This window comes from Camarhynchus parvulus, chromosome 21 (genome assembly GCF_901933205.1).
Source record: "Camarhynchus parvulus chromosome 21, STF_HiC, whole genome shotgun sequence".
Lineage (NCBI taxonomy): Eukaryota > Metazoa > Chordata > Aves > Passeriformes > Thraupidae > Camarhynchus > Camarhynchus parvulus.
In genome coordinates this window covers 1727522-1754032 of record NC_044591.1, presented here as the reverse complement: position 1 = coordinate 1754032, position 26511 = coordinate 1727522, and the positions used below count along the sequence as shown (strand labels likewise).

Genomic DNA, 26511 nt, shown 5'->3' with positions numbered 1-26511 from the left:
GGTTTTTTGGGGAAATCAGTGGTGGAAGGGGTAGGTAACAGCATGGAGCTTGAGGGATGATTTTTTGAAGAAAATGTTCCTTCCTGCATACATTTTTTCTTAAAAAATGACCAGAAGTGACATTCTAGCAGCCAACCAGTAAATCTTAAGAGCTCCAGAGGGAAAAAAAAGCCCACAGAAACAGCAAGTGGCTGCTGCACCCCAACCCCAAAGCAGGCTCCAAGCCCAGCTTCTCTCCAGGAGCTCAGCCTCATCCCACTTTTTTTCCTAGGGAATCTTTCTGCAACATTCTTCACAGAACTCAGTTTATGCAGTGAATCCACAATCCAGCCCCATCCCACTTCTAACGACTGTTTAAGCAATTAATACTGACTGAAGGCACAGGGGAGCCCAGGGGGGGGGTCTCAGAGGCTCGGGTTCTTGCACACAGATGTCTCCTCAGGCTGCAGCTCCATGCAGCCACCTTGTCCCACACCACAGCTGTACATGATCCCAAATTAGCCCTAATTACCTCTAACGAGCCAGGGCTGCCTGCACCCTGGGCCTCAATGGAGGCACCTCCAGCTGTAATGCTGCCTCTGAGATGTGATCTGCTTAAAATAAAGGAGTTTTAAGGGTAATTTATTTGATTTCCACATCAGTGCTGAGGGCTCCTGCCTTGGTTAAGTGTTTCACTACAAGCAACAGCACCCCTGCCTCAAGCTCCTACAGTAAATGTGGTATCTTTACAACCCCAAACCACTCATTTCTTCTCATTTTCTACAGGCAATAAGGATTCTAGAAGCTGAGACAGAGCCAATGCTGCCTTCTAAGGCTGGTGCTTGCACCCAGGAAGCTCCAAGGAACCACCCCACAGCTCAACACCAGCACAAGCCACCTTCTTCTATCCCACACTGGATTATGGATCATTCCTCATGCCAAATTTCTCTCCCTTTTCTGTTCTTTTATCCCACACTGGATTATGGATCATCCTTCATGCACAATTTCTCTCCCTCTCTGCAGCTCCCACAGCTCTGCAGACATGGAGGCCATGGGTGACGTGGCAAAGCTGTGAGACAAACCAGAAGGCAGCTCCTAAGTAGGAACAAGGAAAAGGAGCAGCACAGGCAGAAACCTTTCCATACACAGCCATGCTTATGGAGGTCAGCCAGAACCTGCCAAATGCTTAAAACTTCCAGGTCAACTGAATTCCTGACCTGCAGGGGCAGGATTTGGGAAAATAAGTCCAGGGAAGATGATGGAGGCAGATAGGAGGCAGGGAAAGTGGCTTTCTACATCCTCCTGCTGCGTATTCGCCCTCGAGAGGCTCACAGTGACCCTGCTGCAGCAACAGCCAAAACACCCTCCTATTTGTCAGCCAGCTGCTAAGAACAAACAGTCATCCTCCCCAAAGCCCAGGGGAACATCCAGGGCTTATTGTCCACCCCTGGCCCGTGGATTACGGAGCACTCAGCTCCACCAAGGAGTAAACACACACCATGGATGAATCACAGTTGTTCTGCTCTGCTCTCTTGCCTCCCTTCCTCCTCCCAGGAAAACCCACCACCAGTTTGCAAAGCAAATTCACTGCATAAACTGAGTTCTGTGAAGAATGTTGCAGAAAGATTCCCTAGGAAAAAAAAATATATTGGGAAGGTGGAAATTTCAACGGGAAAAACATGAAACAGACAAAATCAGTTTTAACACCTTTGGCTATGGAATGGCTGTGCAGGCACAAAGCTACCCTGGCAAGATAAAAGGAATTTGACTGGTTTCTCAAGATTTATGACCCCAGCACATTAAGAGTTTATTTTAATCATATTACACTTGGAAATGAAAGCATTTTCAGCCCCAGATTTTGTTCACGTATCAGAGGCCACGAGCTGTGGGCCAGTCTCTCCCTCTGCTGCTGGTGCTGCTGTTGCAGACCCTCCCTTCATCCTGCACCCATGGCTGAGGTTTGGGCTCCCTCCTCAGCCTCCAGACCAACTGCCTTCACAGCTCTCAGGCTCCAGGCAACAAATGTCTTCTCAGCTCTGGCTCCACAGGACAAAACCCCAATTCATTGAGATCAAACCTCTTACTCACAGTGCAAAACTGCAATTTCTTATCTCTTCAAACCTGCAGAACACACCTGCCTTTCAGACCAAAACACAGGACAGGGCAGCACACGGGTGACACAGTCACCTGCACTGCCTTGCCAAACCTGCTGTCACAATTTATCACCCCCTGAAAGAATTTGCACTTTCTCCCCACTAAGCTGTGACTCACCTCCCTTTCCACTACTGTAAAAATGACTGTCTCGAGGAAAAAGGAATTCCTACACCACCAGTTCTTACAGGAGAGCTCCTTCCTTTTTATTCTTCAAGTACCAGCCCAGTTCTTGGCAGTTCAGTAAAAAACCCATTAATATTTCCATGCTGATTTATAAACTTTTAAGCACAGACAAGTTTTTCAAATGCAACACTCCTTACTTTTAAAAAATCCCTTTCACCTCTGCCCTGGCTGATGAGGTGTCTCAGTGTGAAAGTGCACATGTGCTTTCTTCAAGCTTAGTGCTTGTTACAAGCCCAAAAACCTGAGTGGAGCTGAAACACTGCGAGCTATAAATCAAAGGCTGATCAATCCCACAGTCCTTTCACCTCTATCCAAATTCTCAGTCCTACAGTGGAAAACATCACAGGAGTTGAGCTGTGCATCCTACTTGGTGACCTCACTAAAATGGAATTTAAGAAGAAAAAAACCTACCCTGGAAAAAAGCTTGATTTATGAAGTGAAATAGGCAGGTTTCCCAGGGATCACTGCTGCTTGGGAGCCTCTTCCCAGGACTCTTGGTCCTTTGGCTATACTAATTTCATTTGGAGACTGACACCTATCCAGCCCCTGACTTGGACTAAAGCCCTGGAGTAGTCCAAAAGCTCTGGAACAGGGCAAAGGGGACAAGATTCCAGGCGTCCAAGTAACAACACTCATCAGAAACTTGAAGCTTGTTCCTGTCACATTTTACCAGATAGGAAGCTCTGCATTCTCATGAGTCCACTGGGATTATTGTTTTGGGGTATTTTTGCCCCCTACAGGTCTCATCTTAAAGGAGCTGATCCCAAACTTCAGCAAGCATGGATGCAGCAATCCCCATCTCCCTCCATGCATTCATCGCTTCTGAACCTGCTCAGTGCAATGCCAGCAGTTCCAGTGAGATTAAAACTTGTCACTGTATTCCTGCATGGCAAACAAAAGAGGAATGTCATGTTTGAGACATGAGTGCTGGCTGACACACTTTGCTTTGGAAAGGATTCTGGGACTCTGTTTTGTTACTTTATTTGAATTTAAATAGAAAAAGATCCACTAGAGATATTCCTGAGTTGAGATTTGTTAAGAGATTGTCTGACACCCTGACAGCAAGGTAAAATAAAGCTCCTCCAGGCATAACCAAATAAAAGAAACAAAACAAAACAAAACCAGGCACATCAAGAGATGTCAAAATAAATCTGACACCGTTGCGTGAAGAAGAGGTCCTGACCTTCATGTAACTCCAAGATTATAGACCCAAGTCTCTACTTCCTGTTAAGTTTAAACAACTCTTCTCACCACAGGTTGATGCAGAATCAATGAGCAATTGTCCTCCCCACAAGCAAAGGAAGAGGAAGTTCTCTTGTGTTTGGAAATCCCAGCAGAGATGGATTTCAAGATAAACACGGGTGCCTGGAAATTCTCCTGGGGGAATTTTGTCTTCATCAGTTTTATTTGCTTTTCTCATCAGAGCACTGAGTCATATGTTTAGGGCTGCCATGGCCTTGACCAGGGTGACATGGCTGGCTGGGTCTGTCTCTGTCCTGGTGTCTGCACTGTCCCTCTTGGTGGCCAGGACCTTCTGCCGGTGCCTCTCCTCCTGCCGCTTCTTCTTCTCCAGCCGCTGCTGCTCCCTCCTTTGCTTCTTGGCCACCTGAAAGGGAAGGATGAAAACACAAAGTTCAAACCACACGTGCTCTGCTCAGCTGGGGAAAAGTAATAAAGGAGACAAGCAGATACCAAGGCAGCTGCCAGAGGACATTCCTAACTATTTATCAGGACTTTATTCTGAGTTGTTTAGGGAAGAGTGCTGCATGTCACCAGGAAATGTTTGTGGCAGAGCACTCACAGCTGCACCAGTGACAAAATGCAGTGAGCAGAAGCTCTTTTTAACTGAAAGGAGAAGAGAGCTGCTGAGTAAGCAATGCTAAGGCATCCCCCAATCACTGAGGGGTGCTCACATTGCTGTCAAGCCCCTCACACACCTTTGGGTTTCTGCTGGCTCGGTTCTCTTCCCTGGATGCAGCTTGTCCCTTGTTGTTCTCTGCTTCACCTTGATGCAAGCTCTGATTTCCAAAGATTCTTGAACCAGTTCCATTCTCTTCCCACAACGTCCTGCTGCAGGATTTCTGCTCCCTGCCTGGGGGCTCCTGCTGCTCCTCAGCACCTGCCAACAGTAGAGTTTTCCTCAGACATGCTCTATCCAGGAGCTGTTGCACTGTCAGCCAATTCTTTTTCCCAGAAATCCTGGGGTTTTTTGGACGCTGGATTGAAGCTGCCCTCACTAACAACCTTCCTGAGCACAGGAGGCTGAAGTGGCAGCACACAAACCTCACCTCTCCTGCCCCCAACACCAACATCACGGTCACCTGAAGCCCCAGGTGACAAACTGTGCACTCACCTATTCCTTCCCCTTCCTTCATCTGCAAGATGGCAAATATTGCAGACTCCACGTTGTAGTCCTCCACCTCAAGAACGTGGCTTACTAAATCCATGTCCTGTCCACAAGAGGGGAGGAGAACACTGAAGAAGTTCAAATCTCTGACCCACGTACACTTAAACAACACCTGCACCACTGAGAGGGGGCTGCTGCTTTTATGATCATTTACTTGGTCTGTGCTTCATTTCTGGAAGGGTGAGGGGGAAAACCTTAAATTCCTGAAGCTATCAGAAAAAATGAATATGCTGTTTTCAGTGTAAGCTTCCCTCTTGGCCCTTTCTGTTCTGTGCACCTGCACAGTGCCAACAGCCAAGAGTCACAGATTATCCAATTATCTGGGATCTTCAATACCCCAAAGGATTTCAGAACTTACAGGATTTGTTTCCAAGTGAATTTTTATGACAGCCTCAAGACAAACTTCTAAAATTATCAAGCATCCACAAAAAAGCTGGCATTTCACCTGCATTTAAGGGTTGATTCTAGGATGAGATGCACCCTGATTGATGGCCATGGTACTCAAGTTTGTACAGAATGAGTGGTTTTTAGAACTTTTCCCAGGACTACTTCCATGTATCAAGGTTTGAACATTAAGCCCAGAAAGGCTCCTTGATACTTACTGAACACCCAGTTGCACTGCACACTTTTTGTACAGCATCTTCTATCTCCACCTCAGTCTCATCTTCAGAGTTGCCCTTCTGTGGCTTCACTTCCTCTGCCTTATTGGAATCGTTCTTGCAAAGCATCTGAAGAAGAGCAAAGCCCAGCAGATCACACTGATCACACACCCAGCAGATCACACAAGCATGCAACCCAACCAAGTCTGACATCCTAGCAACAGTAATTATCATGGCACACTTTTATCAGGAACTATGTCAAACCCTCTTGGAAACTGTGTAACTTCCACCATGGCTGAGAGCTTCCCACACCTCCTGCACTGCTGAACAAACTCCAGTGCACTACAACATCATGAATCACAATAAATGAGCTTTTAAATGGAATATTTTTAATACAATACCACACCTCAGCTGTGTGCAGAGAACCTCAAGCACAGCACAATTACTCCTCACATCAAAAAAGGAGATATGAGGAAGACAACTACATCCAGCTGTTGCATTTCCAGCTCTTTCCTCTCTTCCCTCTGTTTTTCCATTTGAGGTGCATGATTACATCATTTAGATGAGGCTGCTTCCAGACAGCCCACATCACAGCATCAGCTTTGAATTCATTTCCAGCCCAGAGGCTGAAATCCTCCTTCACAGCCCCTCTGAGAGAGCCAGCAGCATGAGCTACAACCTCAGGGCTTTGCTCTCCCAGCACAACACGGCGACCCAGCTCCTCCCTCCATCCCCAATGAGCATGGAAATCAAGTGGCAGCATTGCCCAGCGCTGTGTGTCACCCCCAGCCGGCTCATTCCAGCAGAGCCCACCTCCATCCGAAGGTGGGCCGGCGCCTCCGAGTCGTCGCTGAGCCTGCGGACGCTGTCGTAGTGCTCGCCGTGCCTGTAGGCGATGTGCAGCTCCCTGGCGCCGCTCCTGTCCGTGCCCCGGATCTCAACAAAAGAAACAAACTGCAAATGAGCATCTGCAATCGGCTTCAGCACCAGATTTCTCAGAGTATTCGTTTTTTTGCAGTGATGGCAAACACCGGGAAGGAGGCAAGTAGGTGGCTGCTGAGCATTTGAAAGAGGAAGAGAAGAAGGTATGAAAGCCAGATGGAAAATATTGGGCAGTTACACCAGAACAAACAAAACGTGGAATGAAAATATTTTTCTGGAAAGCTCAGAACTATTTCCTAAACTTTCCACAGGAGCTATCTGTTTTCTGATCATCTTCCCAGAACCAGCTTCAGCGAGAGCTCCCAGGGAATGGACCATGTCATTTTACTCTCAAATACGAGGGAAGAGAGGCCATTCAAGTGACAGCAACAGTGGAAACAGTCACTCAGAGTAAATTTTGATTTGCAGCTGGGACAAGATGCTGTTTTTACAGCATTCCAAGCAGCTGTGTTTTGTTTTTAAAATAAAGCAAATCCATGAAAATGTATTAACTCCATTCAGGAGCAATGTTAACAACCAAATGTTGCTTTGCTTTATCAGCGCCAAGTTACAGCAATTTCCACAGAAAATTCCTGCTCTGAGTATTATCTGTACTGATGTGAGAATAGTTCCTACCCTGATTATCAGTGTCTCGAACTATTAGATAAGAGCTACACAGCATTCCAGCTCCTGCCAGGAATGCAGAAAATCCCACTGCACTTGCAGACCAGCTTGGCTTGACCTGCCAGCCCAAGTTCACCCGAAGCTCTCCAGACGTCAGCAAGCAAAGGACCAGAACTCCTTGCTTAGGGCTCCAGAGTTTCCCAACCCTTTTACGTCTGTGAACTGCCTTATCTCAGCTCCCAGACCACACACCAAGGCACCTTTCAGCCTTGCCTGCGGTCTGTGCTGCACTAATGACATCAGGTTTTCCAACAAATAATTCTCCATTCATCTATTTTATATTTTACACTTGCTCACCTTCAGATTCCAACTCGACACTTGGTTACACTTAACTCCTGCTTTCTATTCTATTAAATTATTCCACTGCTGCAACTTGGTAAGATTTGTTTTAAACATTTTTCCTCTGCCAGAGCTTGAATAGGTATCTAACAAATCCCAAAGCTCTTGAAAGATTTGAAAATGAGCCAATTTAGCTCTCATTAGGGAAGCCTCTTTCCACTCTGGAGTGGGCCCAGAGGAGGTCACCACATTGATTCAGAGGGATGGAGCAGCTCTCCTATGAGGAAAGCTGGGAGAATTGGAATTGTTCAGCTTGGAGAAGAGAAGGCTCCAGGGTGACCTAAGTGTGACCTTCCAGTGCCTGAAGGAGCCAACAGGAAAGATGAAGAGAGACTGTGGGCAAGGGCCTGGAGTGCCAGGGCAAGGGGGTATGGCTTCCATTGCCAGAGGGCAGGGATGGATGGGATATTGGGAAGGAATTCATTCCCTGTGAGGGTGGGCAGGCCCTGGCACAGGGTGCCCAGAGCAGCTGTGGCTGCCCCTGGATCCCTGGCAGTGCCCAAGGCCAGGATGGACGGGGCCTGGAGCAACCTGGGACAGTGGAAGGTGTCCCTGCCACGGCAGGGGTGGCACTGAATGAGCTTTAAGGTCCCTCCCAACCCAAACCAACCCAGGATTCTCTCATGCTACGAATACACTGAAACTGGTAAGTAAATTAGAGCTGCAGATTAAAAACAGAGAGAAAAAAAGCCAGCCTGTTATCCAAAATGCCAACAAAGAAATAACCTACAAATCTCAGCTAACTTGAGTCCACAGCTGGACTCCATGATTTGAAAGGTTTTTTCCAACTTTAGCAATTCTATAACTTACAGTCAGTATCAAAAAAGTTAAGGGGTGTTCAAAGACCAAAAAAATTCCGTGCAGAGATGTCCACCTGCCAAGAGCTTTTCATGATGGTACAACTACTCACAGTTCTCCTAACTCACACTGTTCTGAAGGGCCTGAGACAACCCTTCACTAACAGCACTGCTCAGGCAGGACAGAACCTCATCACAAACTCTGTACTGACACCCTGACACGGTCACTGAGAGGAGATGAAAGAATCAAGGACATCAAAATTGCAGTAAGTGAGAACACTGAGGAACAACACATGAAAACCACCCCTGTGACCTCCCCTGCAGGTACTTCACCCACCTGTCCCTCTGCCCATGGCTGCCCATAAATGAGAGTTTCAACTTGTTTCATTTCAGGAATCCACGTGAAGCTATTTTAAATGTAGTTAAGATGCTACTGACAGTTTTCATCTGGTTTTTTATCTTTATTGCCCTGTTTAATCTATACACTTCATTGGTTCTGTCTGTAAACAGAGGCCAGAAACAATCCTGGCTTGAATACAGGTTCTCACTTGCTCAGGGACCAGGCTGACTGAGCATGGACCCATTCCACCTGCCATGGAAAACAACAACAAAGAGAAAACAAGGGACCTGATGGATTACTTGTTTCAGTGTCCCTCTGTCAGAGGAAACCACACCACACAGTGCTTTCCATGAGCTGATTAAACACCACTTTAAGGTTTTAAAAATTATTTTAAAACCTCATTTCTCTATCTGTCAGAAACCTTGGCATTCCACATCCCACTCAGAATTGATGGAGCTTCACTCCAACACAGTGCATGCCCTGCTACACCTTCATTTCCACCTTCCTGAATCTTGTTGTACAGGTTTCCTTAAGCCTAGCTCAAACTCCAGGGGCTGTGCTGCCCTTCAGAAGGACTCACCAGGCTGGAGATGGGCAGGGAAGAACCACCTGAAGTTCAGCAAGGCCAGTGCAGGTCCTGCCCTGGGGAGGAAGAACCCCAAGTAGCAGCACAGGCAGGGGTGACCTGCTGGAGCATCTCTGCAGGGAGGACCTGGGGGTCCCATGGTCAATGAGCTGTCCTGGAGCCAGCAGAGTGTCCTGGGAGCCAGGGGGCCCTGGGGTGCACTGGGGTGCACTGGGAGGAGCAGTGGCAGCAGGTCCCCTCTGCCCAGCCCTGGGAGGCACAGCTGAGTGCTGTGTCCAGCCCTGGGCTCCTGGGGCAGGGCCAGTGGAGGCTGCAGACATGAGGAAGGGCCTGGAGCATCTCTCTGCCCAGGAAAGGCTGAGGAAGCTGGGGCTGGGAGACAGGACCAGATGATCCAGTGTGGTCCCCTACAACCTGACCCATTCTGGGATTCCTAGCAGAAAACTCAGCTCAAATGTACTCTGACCTTCAGGAGACAGAGCATGGCACTGAAGGTCATAGCTTAAAACCCAAGTAAAACACATTGCTCTGCCCCCACATACCCATCTCTCATGCACTCACTGTTTTCTTTCCTGCCCTCTACTCCTAACCAAAATCTCAAGAGTTTCCTCTCTTCAAAAACCAGGCACAGCTCTGCACCATGCCCAGATCATTGCAGCTAATGCTCTTTGTTAATAAATCAAGAATTTTCCACAGTATTTATATCCCTCAGGTAAAAATTAGGCAAAAATGTAGAAGCTTTGTGTCTCACCTGCCACAGTGGAGTGTTGAGCTGATGAATAACCACATTCATTTGATTGTTCCTTGCAAAGGCCACGATAGCATCATTGCCAGCAAAAGTACCAGGCTTGGCCAAATTGGCAACTAAAGGAAAAAACATTCACAAGAGTTGGAACCTAATTTCTGATACTTCCAAAAGCAGTGGAGGGATAATGAGGGGTGAGATTTGAACATGAGCCCAAGAAATTCTGGAAGGGAAATTCCACCTATGAAACAAGAATTTGGCTGCAACATGAGGTAATGCATTTAAACGATCACAGAGATCTCTAAAAAAAGCACTCCATCCTTAAACAAAGTAAGGCCTCAGAAGAAGTGCCACATACTGACTGACCAAACTACCTTCATGCATCATCTCCATGGTACCTGGCACATCAAAGGCTGTATTTGTCTCTGGTTTGGATCCTCCCCTCACTTCCCAGAAGGAAATACTGAGAGCCAAGGAGAAAGAAACCCAAAGTAATCAGCCACTCACCAAAACAGCCAAATACTCACCAGTATTCAAGGAAAACGAGACAATTTTTCTTAAGTTCCTTTTGAAAACACCTAATTTTTACTCCTTGCCTTTTTGGTCTCTCTTTCCTTCTCCAAGTTTCTCACAAATTTAAATAATGTCCGGGACAAATTCAATGAGGATTAAACCGCTCACCTTCCCACAGCATCGCAACAGCCATAAATGTAAAGTCCCTGTTTCTGAAAACTAGAGAGGAGCTCTAAAGTAATTCTGGGATGGGGAACTGCTTAGTGAGGAGCTGCACGACACAAGGATGCCTCCCAGGACATCCCACAGAGCCCATACCATGCTTGTCAAAGGGCACATCATCCTCCACGAAGGGCTCGAAGTCGGCGCGCTGCCGCAGCATGAACTGCACGGTCTCCTGGCGGTGGCGCAGGTGGTTCCGGGAGTGCCCCTCCAGCTGATCCCCCAGCGCCCGGAACAAGCAGTTCCTGCAGAGAGGGAAATGAGGAGAGGGTGTGCCTGGGGCAGCAGAAGGAATACAGGTCACAGGGAAAGGGGCTGTGCTCATTCTGCCCGGTTTAGCAAGGCTGTGAATGCAGAGGAGCGCTCGCTCCCTGTGCCTTCAGTGGCTGGGTCTGAGTGACCGTGTCACAGTAAAACTGCTGGGCCCAACTGTCCCACACTGACACCTGACAAGGGACATAAAGCAACGAAGGACAAACAAATGCCCCATTGAGCAACTTCTCAGCAGGAACGTTTGCTACCTTTTCACCTTCTAGAAAAGAAGGGGGTGAAAGTATTCCATAAGAACATTTATGGCCCTTCCTATGCTCAGTTCCGCTGGACACTGGAGCCCCCGGCCCCCTGGGCGCCAGGGCTGGGACTGGCCGAGCCGTCAGGCCCTGCAGAACCGCAGAGAACAGCAGAGATCACTGAGGGCACAGCGGGGAAATCCTCCCCTCTGCGGAGCGCAGGGCCCACTTCAGCCGGGAGGGGAAAATCCTCGGCCCCGGGGACGCGGGCTCCCACCCCTGGGATCGATGAAAGCCCTCGGCCCCGGGGACACGGGCTCCCACCCCGGGATCACTGAAAGCCCTCGGTCCCCGGGGACACGGGCTCCCACCCCGAGATCACTGAAAGCCCTCGGTCCCGGGGACACGGGCTCCCACCCGGGATCGATGAAAGCCCTCGGTCCCGGGGACACGGGTTCCCAACCCGGGATCACTGAAAGCCCTCGGTCCCGGGGACACGGGCTCCCACCCCGGGATCACTGAAAGCCCTCGGTCCCGGGGACACGGGCTCACATCGCCCGGGGAGGAGGAAGCGCTCAGCCTTCAGGGCTGGATGTCGGGAGAGTCCCCGGGGTTGCTGGGGACACCCGTCACGGCGCTCACCCATCTCCCGGCACTTCCCGCAGCTTAAGGCCGAGGGCCCGGAGCTGCCCGGCGAAGCCGCCGCTGCCGCCCGCAGCGGGGCCCGGGGCCGCTCCGGCGGGGGATTGCCGGGGCCGGCGGCCCTTCCTGGCGGCGGGGGCGGGCCGGGCCTTGCCCGCCTGTTTGCGGGACATCCCCGCCGGGGCCGCCGCACCGGCCGCGCCACGTGACCGCAACCGGGCGCGACTCACGTGACCGCGGCGCCGGGACGGGGTCACGTGAGCGCCCCCCCGCGCGGGGAGCCTCCCGGGGAGGAGGAGGAGGAGGAGGAGGATGGGGAAGAAGAGGAAGGAGAGACGGCACAGAGGGGTCCCGGGGGAAACTGCGGCTGCGGATTGAAAACCGGGAGCGGTGAAGGGAAGGACGGCGCAGCCAAGCGCTGGGAGCGGCGTGTCCGCGGGGAAGGGCTGGGGAGGCGCCACAATCACCGATGTTGTACCAAAAGCTGCCGGATTCCCGCTAATTGGCTTCTTCTGCTTATTGCACTCCCCCCGGCCGAGAGCATTTCCTTGCTGCCCGGCACAGCTCCCGGCCCTACCCTCACGGGTGGGCGCTTTGTGCTGCCGCTCTGCACCGGCACACGCCACCGCACACCGTGTCTGCTCAGCCCCAAATCACCGCTGTTCAATCCCAGATCCCGCTGCTCGTCCCCAATCCCGCTGCTAGTCCCCAATCCCGCTGCTCAACCCCAATCCCGCTGCTCAACCCCAATCCCGCTGCTCAGCCCCAATCCCGCTGCTCAACCCCAATCCCGCTGCTCAGCCCCAATCCTGTTGCTCAGCCCCAGAAATGAACCCCCAGCAAACAGGGAGCTGAGCAGATGGAGTACCCGCGAGGTGGCACCAGGAGAACGGGGCTGACAGCAGCAGCAGGGCAGGAGCAGAGCCGAGACAGCGATGATTAAATGTGTAAAATACAAACTGTGTTTCGTGTCAGGTACAAACAGGCGACGTCTGTATTTGTGAGTGCGAAATGTGTAGACACCGACAGTGGGACAGCTGTGAATTCTAATAATAACTGAGGAAAATAAAGCATGGAAAAAGGCCTTTTGACCTATCTTTTGTTTGCAATTAACCCTGGTTGATTTAGGAGCATTGGAATTAAAGCGTTAAGGATGTCGCTTTTTGCTTGTAGTTAATCCATAAAGAGCTCTGCAATAATAACCTTTTGAAGTATAAATTTAGAAGATTACTTGTATCCTTGAAACTATAGCTTTGGAATATATATAAAGGAAATATGCTTATCTCACGCCCTATTGAAGCAGAGAAAAACAGCTTGAGAGAGGAAGATGAACATCACCTCAAGGATTTATGGTTTCAACCAATGGAAGCTGGACATCACTGTTTTTAAATTTATAGTCTCTGCAATTAAAAGGTGGACCCACATCTGGGGAGCTGGACTCCACCAGATGGGATTCATCTTCCTTCTTTCGGAAACTGGACCACCACCATCTGGGAATACTCCTTTTGATACACATCCTGAGAGAAACTAAAATCACAATAGTGTATAGAATTGTGATGTAATAATTTGGAATAAAAATTGCTGATGAGTAAAAATTGGAATAGAAACTGCTGAAAAAGCTGATGAGTACCCCTATAAATACCTGTAACCCTCAATTATTGGTGTGCAGTTGGAAGGAAAACTTCCCCCACTGTACCCAGCGCTGTATTGCTCATACTTTATCATATTAAATAATAAATTGATTGCTGCTTGAATATTGGCCTAGTCAAGCTTCTTATTCATAACAATGTGATAAGTGTAATAAACTGAGGCTCCGTGTCTTGCTTCCTCTAGCACTGATGGAAACGCCTCAGGATGCTGGAAAAGGGGCACAGCAAGATGGGTGATTTGTCTGGAGCAGGGCTCTTGGGGAGGATTCCCTACCATCCTCCTGCTCTTTGGCTTTCCCACGTGTCCCATAGGAACTGGTTAAAGGAATTGCCCAGCAGCAGCAGCCACCAGGGCATTGCTGTGCATTTCTAATTCCTAGCTCGGAGGGCACATCCCAACAGCTTTGTGAGGAACGCTAACAGAACAGTCCCAGGAATGCAGTAAGAGGCTTCACATCCCAGGGATTTCTAAGCTGGATGTCATTTTTCTGTTCCTCTTGTCCAGAGTCAGGACAGCCTGAAGCACAGCTCAGCACAGGGAGAAGCTCACGGCAGTATCCTCAGTATCTTCTGGGATGTCTGGCTTGTGGCACATGAGGATTTTACTAGGAATGACACAACTGCTCTTTTATATCTATTTCCTGCTATAAACAATTCCATATAAAGCATTTCATAGAAACACATTTTGTTATGCAAACACACTAAAAGAGGGAAAACAATGTGAGTACATACACTGACTGCAAATGATTAATGAGACAGTAATTAGCCAGAGGAGCATTAATGGGCTGTGAGCAATTCAGATAAGCACAAGGCACATGCCAGCCAGGGAGCATCACTCGTGACACCAGAGACAAAGTGGAGCCAGAATCAGGGCTTGGCTGAAAACTTTGTCAGTGGAGGACAACAAAAAACTATTTTTCCAGCACAAAAGACAGCCAAGTCACCCTCACCCACTGGTAGAACACAGAGCAGACAGACATGGAGCATAGATTCATCCCAACCAGTTCTAAACTTTTTATGTTAGGAGTGTAGTTGTCCCTCTTGGTGTCTGTTCCAACTTCCAACATCTGCAAGGTGTTTTTATATTGTTCTAGTAATTACAAATCAGGAGATTTTAAGACATTTCCATTTTGGACATGGGGACTGACAGAACAAATTTGAAGCTTCTAAACTATTGTAATAGTGGCAAGTCTGTTTTCTGCTTTCCTGGATCTTTTTATCAGCATGAACTTGCTGACAAAGAGTTATATGAAATGCAAAAGAAAATTTTCTTCTTAAAGATAAGTGAGTCTTGCAGTTCACTAGCCTACTTCCAGACATTCCTGCACTTTGATACCAGCTTCTGCAACTGAGAGATACTCAGGTCCCTAAAATTTGGGGTAATCCAAAAGTCCATCAAGCACCATCATATGCCACATCAGCAGGAACACAGGAGGGCTCAGGCCCTTTGACGAAGTTTGCTTACGACAAACCTTCTATTTCTCAGCAAATAAGAACAAGTTCTTCTCACCTCATCCCCCTCCAGCGGGTTCATGAGATTAGAGCCTTCCTGAACTCCTTGCCCTCCTCATCTTCAGTTGTTTCATTTCTTTCTGCTGCTCCTCTCTGGGAGGGAGGGGCTGGGACTTGGGGCACGGGCAGTGTGAGCATTCAGGTGCACTTGAGGCTACCAGTGTGGTACTGTGTGTCTTCTGCTGCTAACACTGACCTCATCTGGCTTTTTGGGATTAGTGATCCTTCCCTTCCTTTCATGGGATTCTTGCTGAGAAACTATCTGTATTTTACTGCTCAAATAAAAAGGCAGAAAGAAATTAGAGACTGAGGGATTTTGTTCAGACATTTTTTTCAGATGAGATGAATATTCACAAAATCACTCAAGAAGGGCATTCCCAAGTGCACGAGGTTGTTTGGTGAGCACCACAGGAAATAAGATGGCTCCACCCTCTAGGACACTGGTCTTGCTTTTAGTTTTCTGATCTCTTTCATGGACTCTGAGAGATCCTGTGGACCTCAGTCATGCTTCAGTTTGTACTGGAAACCTTCTGATGACTAAAACAAACAGGACAAAAGAGTTATCCTAGGCTGAAAAAAGAGATACCCTAGGATAAAAGAGCTAATAACAATTGGACATTCAACAGTCAAATTAGTAATTTCAATCTCATTCTTCACTTGGTGCTGTCAGGTAGTAAGTGTTTTTAAACCAAGAGCAAACTTCCTACCCAGAGAGCCCACAACTGTTGACACATATGCTTTAATCAAAGCACTGCATTCAGCACACCAATGTCAGAAACAGGTAATTCCCCCAAGCCTGTCACTGTCTAGCAGAGCACTGTTTGGAGAACAATGAAATTGCTTTCATCTAAGAGAGTTCTAATTTAATAATAATGGTAGTGTCTGGCTGTCAGAGTGGTCTGCTAATGCCATGGAGTCTGCTTCCGCACAGGAATTGCCCACTGATATTATCGGTCATTGTAAACTGTCTTGGCTGGGAAGTCAATCATTAACTCTGGTCCCCATGTCATAAAAACATCATATTGTAAGAGCATGACTGGCTTAAGGCTCTCACTAATCAATCAGGCATACAGCAGGAATACAGCAACACATAAAAGGAGCCAGAGACTCAGGAAATCCTTCAGCTAAGGGGAGACAAGCTGCACCGACGTTTATCTCCATGGAGAAATCCACTGACAAGCCAAACAAGGAAAACAAATTGTCAGCTCCTGGAGTACTGCAGGCTGAGGCAGACAGTCCAGCACCCGTGGCAGGAGGTGCTGCAGAAATGAGCAGAGCAGGATCTGTAACACAAAACTCAAAACATAAGAAGAGAGTGGGATTCACTGAAGAGCATACTGAAGAAATGGAGAGACCTTCAGGAACAGAGAGAGACGGTCCTGCTGCCTTTAAACCAGCAGGTTTGGGACAAGACTCTCCAAACTCACGGCCGCTTGCTGTGCTAACGGACACAAACTCTCCCGAAATGAGCACGTTGGACCTGAACCTCCAGTGCTCAGACACAGCCACCCTGGACATGGACTGCATGATCTGCTTCAACAAGTACAGCATCTACAGAGTCCCAAAGCTCCTGGACTGCCAGCACACCTTCTGTGCCGTCTGCCTTAAGCTGATCCTCAGGAAAGAGGAGAGCACCTGGACAATCACCTGCCCTCTCTGCAGAAAACCCACCTGTGTGTCAGGAGGGCTGATCCGCACACTCCAGAATAAAGAAGACATCCTGGAGCGCTTGGACTCAAACCCTGAGGTGTACATCTGTGCCATGGGGCTGGATGGCAACAGCTGGACTCAGAGCAGCCAAGACATTTTGAACCCAGAGGAAAGCAGCCCAGCACACAGCAGCCTGGCTGTGCAGAGACTCCTGCTGCTCCTGCTGCTTGGGGTGATCCTCGCCATACTCATCCTCCCCTTCATGTACTCAGGGAGGGTGAAATGGGTAATTTGTCTCCTGCTTACTTTGGGGTTGCTCATGTCTATGGTGCTTTGCTGCACTCCTAAATTCCACTGCAGGTGCAAGAAGGACTCCTCTGCCTCCTGTGACAAAGAGATCCACATTGTTACTGTGGCCTGAAACAATTAACCTGCCTGTCTCAGAGATCAGGGGCTGGGCCAAGGTGCACGCTGGGCACACCAGTGAGTTTTGGACTTAAAAACAATCTCTCAGAGAATAAATTCAACAGTTGGCTGAGCTGGCTCAATGCCAATGCACACTGTTGTTAAATCTCATTACTGCAAACAAAATGAACTATTTATATGTTGGTATTTATGTTTTCACACTTTTTGTAATTGTGTTGGTTTGCTTTTGCCATTTTGTTCATGTCTGTGTCCTCTCCTGATGAGTCCTGCAGGATGTTATCTGGAACACCTGGGAGGTGATGTCCTGCAAAACCCCGGGGTTGCTGCTCCCACTCTGAAAACAAGGACACCTTTCCTTGGGACAGAGTGGGAAATAAGGCTGCTAAATCAGGGAGTCGGTGTTTGGAAGAGAGTTTTTTTAACCCAGATTATCACCTCAGTCCCTGGCAGGGATGGGAAAGGGCATGTCAGTTGATGTCATTTGAAGTTACACACGAAATTGGAGAGGAAGAGGCAAAATCAACGCTCCTGATCTTGGTTTGTGGCTTGCAAAGGGTAAGGCTCAAAAACCTCATGACCCTCCAAATCCCCCACATTATTTAGCACTGAAATAGTTCCTCTCACCTGAATTCCTTTATCGGGCAACCTGCAGGACCTCTCTTCTTTCCCCCTTTACATTGCCCTTGAAGATGCTCACAGAGGTAAACAGAAATCCACTGACTGCTGCACCACACCGAGTGTGGAATGTCTCCATTAAATTTAAATAATATTAATTGCTCATTGACTTCTTTGTTTCAATTCCTCATTGACAATTAATGTCAAAACAATTCCTAGTTTCCTTATTGACAGGATTTGCAGCTGAGAAAGAGTATTAGGGAGTCTGCAGAGCTGAGCTGGTGAGTAAAGCAAAGCAGTAAAGTGTTGGAGAGTTCCTTCATTAAAAAAAATACTTAGTTGATTAGAAAATACCCTGAAACCCAACTAAAATTAAACTGAGGGGGAAAACAGATTTCTCTAGTTAAACTGCATGTTGAAGAGTGTCAAGGATCTCAGGAGACCTTGGATCAGGTAAATATTTGTGTTTGATAAGAATGGAAACTGATGTCCTGCAGTTGCTCAGTATATAAATACACAGAGTGTCTCACAGCAGATAAAACAGATTAGACTAAGAGGGAAGGAGCTCTTGTGCAGCTAAAGTCTTGGAAAACACAGGTTTGTTTTCTGCCAGGAACGGGAGCCTTCAGGGGATATAAATCCTTTGGATTTTCTCATCTCTTTGGACAGCAACAAGCTTACTGCAGAATACATATGACATTTGCTAATAACCAACCAGAAAAAAAGTTTTCCAGCTGGGAAAAAAGGCAGGTAGTTTTTAACCCAAATACTGTATTATTCCAAATATAAAGACTGGACCAGATATTTAGCTGCACTGAAAATAATTTTAGAAACACTGGGCAAGTCTTAAAGCTCACAGAGAATATTCTTGTCGAGTTCCCTTCACCAACACCAGTGGGTGACTGGTACTGTAAAAGTCTGTAACAAATGAATTAATATTGGCCTGAACAGATCACTCACAAGGGATCCTGCAAGCAAATGTATGTTTTCAGCACGAGTGTGAAGAAATGAAAACAGAATGAACATAACCAGTGAAATCTCTTATTATGCTTCACCTACCCTTCCAAAAGAATTGTTTTATTACACTGCTTTCTACAGAGCCAAAAAAACCCCATCAACAGGAAAGGGCAGCATACAGAAGTGTGATTTCCAGGGCGAGACTGGCCCTCTGAAGTAATCCTTATGGATCCACAGAGTTACAGTGCAGCACCTTCTAAGTTTTCCTTCAGCAGTTCCACTGAAATGTTTTTCAGCCCGAGAGCCACTAACACCCAGGTGATTCAGAGTTCACCCATGCTGGTGGCAGTCATGAGGCTGTGGAATCTGCTATCTTTTGAACACGTTCCCATCCGACAAGAGAATTAGGCTCAATAACCATGCAAGACTTTGAAGCGGCAATTAAGTTTATAGAGAAAAGGCTAATGGGATTATATTCCTATTCCAAAATGTAAAGGATTTGCTTGCACTCAAGTGTAATTCAGGCTGGTCATTTTGTTAGAAAGTTTCATCTCTGAAGTCCCATGGCCTGCTTACCTTACCTGGCTAGCTCCTGATTTCAGATAGTGACTGAGTAATACACTGTGCCCTGAGAAAGAGGGAATTATAAAGAGAAATGGGGCTGGGCAGCATCACCTCATCCCTCGCCATGCCCTCAGCCCTCACCACGCCCTCAGGCGATCCCGGGATCAGCTGGGTTGGTTGGAGCATAGTACTGGCAACACCGAGATGGCGGGTTTGATCCCTTCTGTGAGCCATTCACTTCAGGAGTTGGGCTTCATGATTACTGCGGGTCCCTTCCAGTTCAGAATATTCCGTGATCCCCTCATGCCCTCAGCCCAGCGCAGCTCCCGCCCTCCCCACGCACTCGGCCGAGCCGACGGCGCAACGCCGGCGGCCAGGCCAGGCCGGGCCGGGCCGGGCAGGAAGGGGCGGGCGCTGGCGGCAGTAGTCGGTGCTCGGTTCCCGGTTCGCGGTGCTCGGCCGGGCCGGAGGCAGGTCGGGGCCGGGCCGGGCCGGGCCGGGCCGGGCGGGTGCGAGAGGGGATCGGCGGGGGCAGCGCCGCGGGCTGAGGGGCGAGCGGGCGGGACCGTTCCCTCAGGCCGCTCCCTTGCTCTGGCCCCTGCTGCCCTCCCCTCAGCGTAGCCAGAAGCGCCGCTTTCCGTAAATAAGTGCCCGTGTTGGAGCAGCAGAGAGTTCAGACGTGAAGAACTTGTGGTAAACGTGAACACGGGCAGCTGTGGCGGTGTCCGCCCTCACAGCTTCCCCAGCTGAGGTGCTGCCTTCACGCTTCTCAATGTGCTGTTCCCTCTCCGCAGCTTTGCTCACTTCACTGAGGGGACATCGCTTGTAAGCCGCTGCTGTGCCAACTTTAGGATTAACGGAATTAAACATGCTCACTTTTCCAACTATTTAAGCTTTGGGTTTCTCCCTGTCCCCTCGGGCTCTGATCCCTGTGGCCCATCCATAACGCATTTATATGTTCTTGCATTGAGACAGAACTCAATTAACGGCATTCCGTGTTTATATCTCGTATCTACAGATTAAAAGCAGAGGCTGTGGTGCTCCCAGCACCTCTGGAGCCATGTAAAGGTCCCCAAAAAATCTCTTTTGCCCAAATGTTTCCCCAGTCACAGCGTTGTGTGTGATGTGTAACCACAGCTGGGCTGGGCTGTCCCCGCTGTGCCTTACACGGAACTCTTTGGCCAGCCCCGTCTGAATAATTACCTACAACCGCTCCTCTGAAGTTAATGAGATGCCTCATTAACTTTGGGAGGTTATGGAGATGATGGCTTGGTTGCCTTTGTCACAGTTTAGGACAAACACGATGCCAGCCCGTCTCTATTTCCTCTTTCAGCTGCAGGGAACACGTGTATCGTAAAGCTTTCGATCCCCAAAGGAATTATCTTTCAGCTTTCCAAACAGGATTGTGTTATTTGCTGTATAAAATACACCATTTCTCAAGAAAACAAAGGACTTTGTTTGAAAAATGAGAGGTGGAAGTGATAAAAAAATTCTCTTTCAAGTGACAGTTCAGATTATGGCAATGCTGTTGATTGCTGAACTACATTGTTTGAGGCAGGGATCGGAATTCCAGTGCCATGAGACTTAAAAACTTTTGGAATAAATAACTTTTAGAATATGTTTTTAACTCTCAATTCCCTCATCTTGGATTTGTGGCAAAACTTCTTGGCCCAAGTTTTCTTTAGTAAATCACTGCCCTTTTTTACACTGTATTTCTGAAAATCCCAAGCCCATTTTTTCCTACCTGTTTATAAGGAAAAAAATACCTGTGTAGAGGGAAGTACATTGATCTGAACATCTTCAGAGCAAAGCCTTCCAGAAACTTTCTCTGGGAATTTTAGCTACTCAGCACTCTGAATTATTTGTTGCATGCTAGGACCCACTGTGGTGTTGCTCCATTATTGCTCCATGTATTATTATTAGGAAATTAGGTTAAACAGTTGTACTGCTCAGGGATCTTTTTTAGCTGCTTCACTTTTTGTATGAGCCCAAGTTAAGAAATCAATAAATCTGTCAGGGGAGGGTTTTTTTTTCAGTGCTGTCTCCCATAATGTGACCAGAGGTGAGCAGACGTGACAAATAATTGTAAAATTATTGAAACTTTAGTATTAGATTATTCCTGGGAAAATTGGTCTGGAAGTCTGGATGTTTCGAGTTTCTGAGTGGGAAGGCAGGAGAGACACATTTCCTAAAGGACCATGACAGATGGCAGGCAGATAATGAATTCTCTTTAAAAAGAGCAGCTCCTGTTGAAGTTTTTTTCTTTTAGGGCTCTAAAACGATCCATAAATGGTCTGCATTCCCTGGGAGTTACTTGTAGTGTCATGGGCTCCTAATTCCTATTTAGCCAGGGTGTGGAAGAAAGGAAATATTTTAATTTGAACTATAAAATGAAATGGGTGATTTGAGCCCCTTAGAAACTGATTTGATCTTAAGGTAATCAGTAGAAATTCCAGGTGATGGAAGTGAGCCCTGGACCAGGTCGTTACCCAGGCTGAATTTGAAATGAGCTAGCTGTTGTCACCTCTGCCTGAGGTCTCAGTTTGCTGCTGGCACCATCAGGGGAGCAGCTGGAAGCCCATCACTTGGAAGTGTGTGCACATCTAGACTCTGAAAAATACTGCCTTGGCCCAGCTCACGGTCTGTGTGGTGCAGGGATCTTATTTTTAGGGAAAGAGCAGTGGTAGGTTGTATAGAGGAGGAATGTTACAAACAAAGCTCAGCAAGGACTGTGGGACACATCAAAGTCCTTCACAGAAGCTGCAGCTGGACTCAACTTTCTTAATGCTGTCAGCAAAACAAACAGGAGCAATTTGGGCTGAGGATGAGAGAGGAAAATTATTTCCCAGGCAGCTGTGCTGATCCCTACACCAGGGGCAGAGCTTTTATTTTCATGTTATTTTTGCAGTAAATATGGGACTGATAGGCCTGAGTGGAGCCCAGTCCTTTTGCATCCCAAAGGGAACTTGTCCTTTTGCAGGTTGAGATATTTATTGTCAGCTAATTTTGTGCAAAGTTTGAGAATTGATGAACAATTTGATGGATTGTTCATCTGTGTCCTGTTCGTGTGTCTTCTTTGGTCACAGCAGTGTGTTGGGGGCGACAGACAGGCTGGACCTGGTCAGACTTGACTTAATTCCAGCAGCAAGTGTAGCAGTGAAAACAAAGGCAATTTCTCTGCTCACTTCCTGGATTCCAACTGTTTATTGTTGGTTTTTTTCTGCTGCTTTTTCCTCCTTGAACTTGCAGGTGAAGATGGCTGCGGAGGAGAAGGGGGAAGGCTGCGCTCCGAAGCAGCAGGAGGAGGCTGAGCCCGGCGGGCAGAGGGAGCCGGGCGCGCTGCGGGGCCGGCAGCTGCCTGAGGCCGGCAGGTTCGCGTACGCCGCGCTCTGCGGGATATCCCTCGCCTGGCTGTTCCCTGAAAACGAGCAAAGGTACAAGTGGAGCCAGGCCTGGGCAGGCCAGGGGCAGTTTGGGTGGTGGCTCAGCCAGAGCTGGTATCACACTCTGTGCGGGGTCCTCTGAAGTTTGGGGAGTGGAAGATCCTTTCTCTCTTGCACCTGTAAGGCTTTTACAGTTCAGCACAAAACAGATCTGTTAACACTGCAGACATCAAAGCATGTTCTGAAGCAAGGTCTAGTCCCACTCAGATTGTTTCCTTGTTTATTTAGCCAGTTGGTTTAGCAATTCACCTTCGTCTGACTCCTGATGCTTTGATTTTTGTTTGAACCAATGTTTGAAACCAAGCACTGCTCAAAGCTTCCAAAAATACCCAATTGTAAAGCCTTGAAATATCCAATTGTGAAGCCTTAACTGCTTCTGTTGCCTTACAGCTCCTTCAGGACAGAATTCATCAAGGGCTTTGTGAAGTGGCTGGACCTGCCTGATGCTGTCTTACCTGCCATGACAGCCTTTGCTGATGGCTTGGGAGGTGAGGGCACAGAAACTTTCACTGAAATTTTGCTGAAGGATCCAATCTTGAAAGAAAATCCACTTCTCATTACCCAGGTAAGTCCCTGTGCTCCCCTTGCCTTTGTTTGCTTTGCAAAAGAGGTTTGTCATATCTGTCTGTTTGCAGCTGAAGTGCTGTTTGTGCAGTCAGGGAAATAAAACCAATATTTCTGATAGGCATTTATTTATAAGCAGCTGTGGGGGGACTGGCAGTCTATCCATAAAGACTTCATGGAAATGATGAACATGAAGCATGGTCACTGTCTGCTGAGTTGTGTCTTTGATGGTTTCACTCTACAGAACAGAGAACTGACAAAGTTTTTACTTTGATTGTGTTACTGCAGTGGTCTCCATTCATACAAGTGTTGTACAGATTTTAGTGACACCCCGAACACAGTAGACACGATTCTCCCTTGTTTGAAAGCCCCTTCACTATATACATATCACAAACCACCTCCACACACATGCTCCAAGGAGCACAATTTCCAAAGTCTTTTTCCCAGAGTACATTTTGACCAGAAGCAAATTATTGTGACTTTATTTTCCTTTACTGAGGAAGTGAAACTGGGACTGGTCCATAATGTTCTGCTGTAAAAGCTGGTGGAAAGGTAAAAGAGGTGAAGCATTTTGGCAGCGTTTGCTTTTGCTGGGGAAGATCTCTCCTTATCCAACCTCATGTTACACCGTGCAGGGTGAAGAGAGCGTTAGGCTGCTGCTGGTGCCACACAGAACATGGGTACTGTCACCCTGAGCCAGACACCCCAAGGGCACCCAGTGCTCTGATATTGGCTGATTAAGGGCTATCACACACTCACCTTGAACAATGGCCTGGCAGAACAGCAGATGTGAGAACTCGGCTATGTTAGGGGAGATCAGAGAGCACTGAACTTCTCTGGTCACCTTGACTGGCTCCCATTTCCTCAGCCACATTTTCTCTCTCCTGTCAGTCCATGAAATGCCTCAGAGGATCTTCTCCTGGTCCAATTGTTCCAGTGACCAAAGTCCTACAATAGTACAAGGACAGCAACAGAGATCTTAATAATTTGGAGCAGATCTTCTAAAATAAAAGTGGCTCTTTGGATGTTGTTTCCTCAAATTCAATACATCCACACTCATTCTTTCTGCCTTGATGTGCTTCCTGCATTGTTTCCCTCATTCTCTCTGCTTCACGATGGATTCTCTGCATTGAGGCAGGTTTTCCTTGCGTTGCTGCTGAGTTTATTAAGGATGAAATTTAGCTTGTGCTTGCTCCAAGCTTATGCTGCATGAGGGCTCCATGTGCTTGTACAAAAGTGGCTCTGGATCAGTGGGAGCACACGGGAGTTTGCCCTGACAGGAAGCTGAGGATATCCCCTGGATTTTGGTGGAATACAGAAACCATAGACAGCTTTGATCAGCTGAAAGTGAAGATGAGGAATAACTATCAGTCTAATACCACAGCAGCAATCCCTTACACAGTCATCTGCATGTGGGCAAGATGATTGATTTTGTCAGAGGAGAGGCAGAATGAAAGACTTCAGTAGAGCAGGGCAGCAGAGGTGTGTCTGGAAAAAAACCCTGGTGTGTGGCAAACATCAAAAATAAGCTGAGATCAGCTTTCTCCTTCTTACCTGGAAATAAGCAAGCTACGGGACAAGCTTTATGAATTATTGATCTTTTGCTTTATGGTTCTAGTGCTCCTTTGTATTCAGCAGCTGCTGATGCAATATTTACTGTTTATTAAGTATCTGCTTTAATTGCTCGGCGTGTTCAGTGGCAGGGCCTTGCTGGCGCTAATGCTGCATTTTCTGAAAGCTCTTCATGTCAAAGGATCTGAAGAGATGATCCATGAAGTCAGGAGATTAGATCACCATTGATTCAGTGAACATCTGAGGATTATGGATTGTTATCTTTGTGTCTTTTGTGTCACAGGCAGATGGTGGTAACTGAATCCTTTAAAGATAGTAGTCATAGCAGGCTATGGGTGTCGTATGGGAAGGCAATGTAATTAAAGAGGTGTAGAAGCTGTGATAGGTGATTACATGTTGAAAAATCTTACTACGAATATGTTTTTTCTCTCAGCAAACTTGGAATACCCATATTCCATTGGTTTCCTACCTACATTCACTTTAATGTGGATTTGAGGCTCTCTGTTGTTAAGGAAGTGGGTTTTGAACTTGCATCAACTCAGAAAAAGCTGGCAAAGACTGAATTAAGTCTCCCTCCTTTTGTAAGGCTTCTCAGTCATATGGGTGGTTGTCTTCTCATGGAGTTTTCATGGAGATTCAAAACACTGACTTCACAATAAGGCTGCAATATAACAACTGCTGCTTAGGGAGGAAAACAAACCAGTTGTGAACTAATCTAATCACTGCTGGTAGGATTCCAGCTGCCTGCATGTGCAGTATGTGCACAGCCTAAACTTCAGCCTAAATTTGAGTTTGCTAACTGGCACAGATGCCATAAAAACAGTTGTTGCAGTTTATCACCTGTTTACTTACGTGCCTCCCTGACCTTTTGAAAGGCACATGTGTACATGCTTAGGCCAGATTTATTTGGGGTGGTTTGACATGAAGTGCCACAGGTGATACTGGGCAGACAGGATGGGACCTCAGTCACAGCTCCAGCTCCCTGAGCCTCCCTCAGGGAGAGCTCATTGCCCACAAACCATCACCTCTTCCAGAGGCTGCTTATGGCAGTCTGTGGAAAATTGTGGCAACAAGGTCACAAGCTTCACCTTATTCCAGACTCGAGGCCCTTTGCTTGGTCAGCTTTTTGCTCAAGGCTCCCAGCCCTGCACCTTCTGCTGGGCTTTGACACCTCTGTGCCAACCCTTCCCCCAGAAATGCACCCCGAGAGGAGGTGATGGTGCCCACATAGTTGATCCCTGGGCACTCCCAGTACTCAGGCTTTGGGAAACCAGTTACATTTCTCCCTCTGTACTGGTGTCTCCAATTCCCACACCCCACCAGCCAGCCTGGGGAGCAGCCTGCAGTTTGTCCCTCTTCTGGTTGGTTCAGGATGGTTTGTTCTGCATTCTGCACTCCTCATGTGTAGGACTCTCAGGTTAGAGACGTTTTTACTATACAAACTGTGCTTGGGAGCTTAGAGGACTAATAATCATAAACTCTTTGGCAGCCTCCTACATCTTTGGCTGCATTTTTTGTGTTCCCAGAGGGCTGAAAGGATTCTGTGTAAAATTCAGCTGTGCTGTATTTGTGTGTAGGAGAGGGAAGCAGCTCAGCTGAGCTGGTACTTAATGTAGTCACATAAAGAGCTTAGAATTTGTCCAGTGGCAATAAAAGAGGAGAACACAGTTGTAAAAACACTGGCCTCTTTTTCCTGGATTTATCCATAGAAGCCATCTATTGAATTGATTTGTTTTTCCATTTTTTTATGGTAAAGAGCCAACACGGGAGTCAAGTCCCTCAATCTTGACAGATGTCCATAAATTCTGAGTTTTTTGACTCACTTAATCCAAAAGAACTTCATGCCAGTTCAGCCTTACTGCCCAAGGCTGTGAATTCCCAGAATGCCAAAGAAAATAGGGGCCATTAGAGGAACATTCAAACCTGTTAGTGATGTTGC

At 47.6% G+C, this 26511-nt stretch overlaps 3 protein-coding genes across 3 annotated transcripts in view; 2 read left to right on the top strand and 1 right to left on the bottom strand.

Annotated features, from left to right (window-relative positions):
* Nucleotides 1–3272: 3272 nt before the first annotated feature.
* Nucleotides 3273–11793, bottom strand: OTUD3 (OTU deubiquitinase 3). The gene is made up of 8 exons (XM_030963820.1): nucleotides 11621–11793; nucleotides 10566–10714; nucleotides 9741–9853; nucleotides 6136–6258; nucleotides 5326–5451; nucleotides 4670–4766; nucleotides 4254–4435; nucleotides 3273–3922 (listed from the first exon to the last, which is right to left on the bottom strand). The coding sequence occupies exons 1-8, from the start codon at nucleotides 11791–11793 to the stop codon at nucleotides 3749–3751; spliced, it is 1137 nt and encodes a 378-aa protein (XP_030819680.1). The 3' UTR covers nucleotides 3273–3748.
* Nucleotides 11794–15940: 4147 nt separating this feature from the next.
* RNF186 (ring finger protein 186) lies at nucleotides 15941–16852 on the top strand. The gene has a single exon (XM_030963602.1). The coding sequence runs from the start codon at nucleotides 15941–15943 to the stop codon at nucleotides 16850–16852; it is 912 nt and encodes a 303-aa protein (XP_030819462.1).
* Nucleotides 16853–22191: 5339 nt separating this feature from the next.
* TMCO4 (transmembrane and coiled-coil domains 4) overlaps nucleotides 22192–26511 on the top strand; it is a 35297-nt gene continuing 30977 nt past the window's right edge. The window contains exons 1-2 of the mRNA XM_030963825.1: nucleotides 22192–22427; nucleotides 22827–23001. Coding sequence (XP_030819685.1) covers nucleotides 22249–22427; nucleotides 22827–23001 — 354 coding nt within the window. The 5' untranslated portion in view covers nucleotides 22192–22248. The remainder of the gene's footprint in view (nucleotides 22428–22826; nucleotides 23002–26511) is intronic.

Coding starts and splice junctions, on each gene's coding strand:
- OTUD3 (XM_030963820.1), bottom strand. CDS start 11,793: ATGTCCCGCAAACAGGCGGGCAAGGCCCGGCCCGCCCCCGCCGCCAGG. Junction 9,854..10,565: donor TGTGCCCTTTGACAAGCATG/GTATGGGCTCTG, acceptor TTTTTCCTTTAG/TTGCCAATTTGGCCAAGCCT. Junction 4,767..5,325: donor GCAGTGCAACTGGGTGTTCA/GTAAGTATCAAG, acceptor TCTTGTGGACAG/GACATGGATTTAGTAAGCCA.
- RNF186 (XM_030963602.1), top strand. CDS start 15,941: ATGGAGAAATCCACTGACAAGCCAAACAAGGAAAACAAATTGTCAGCT.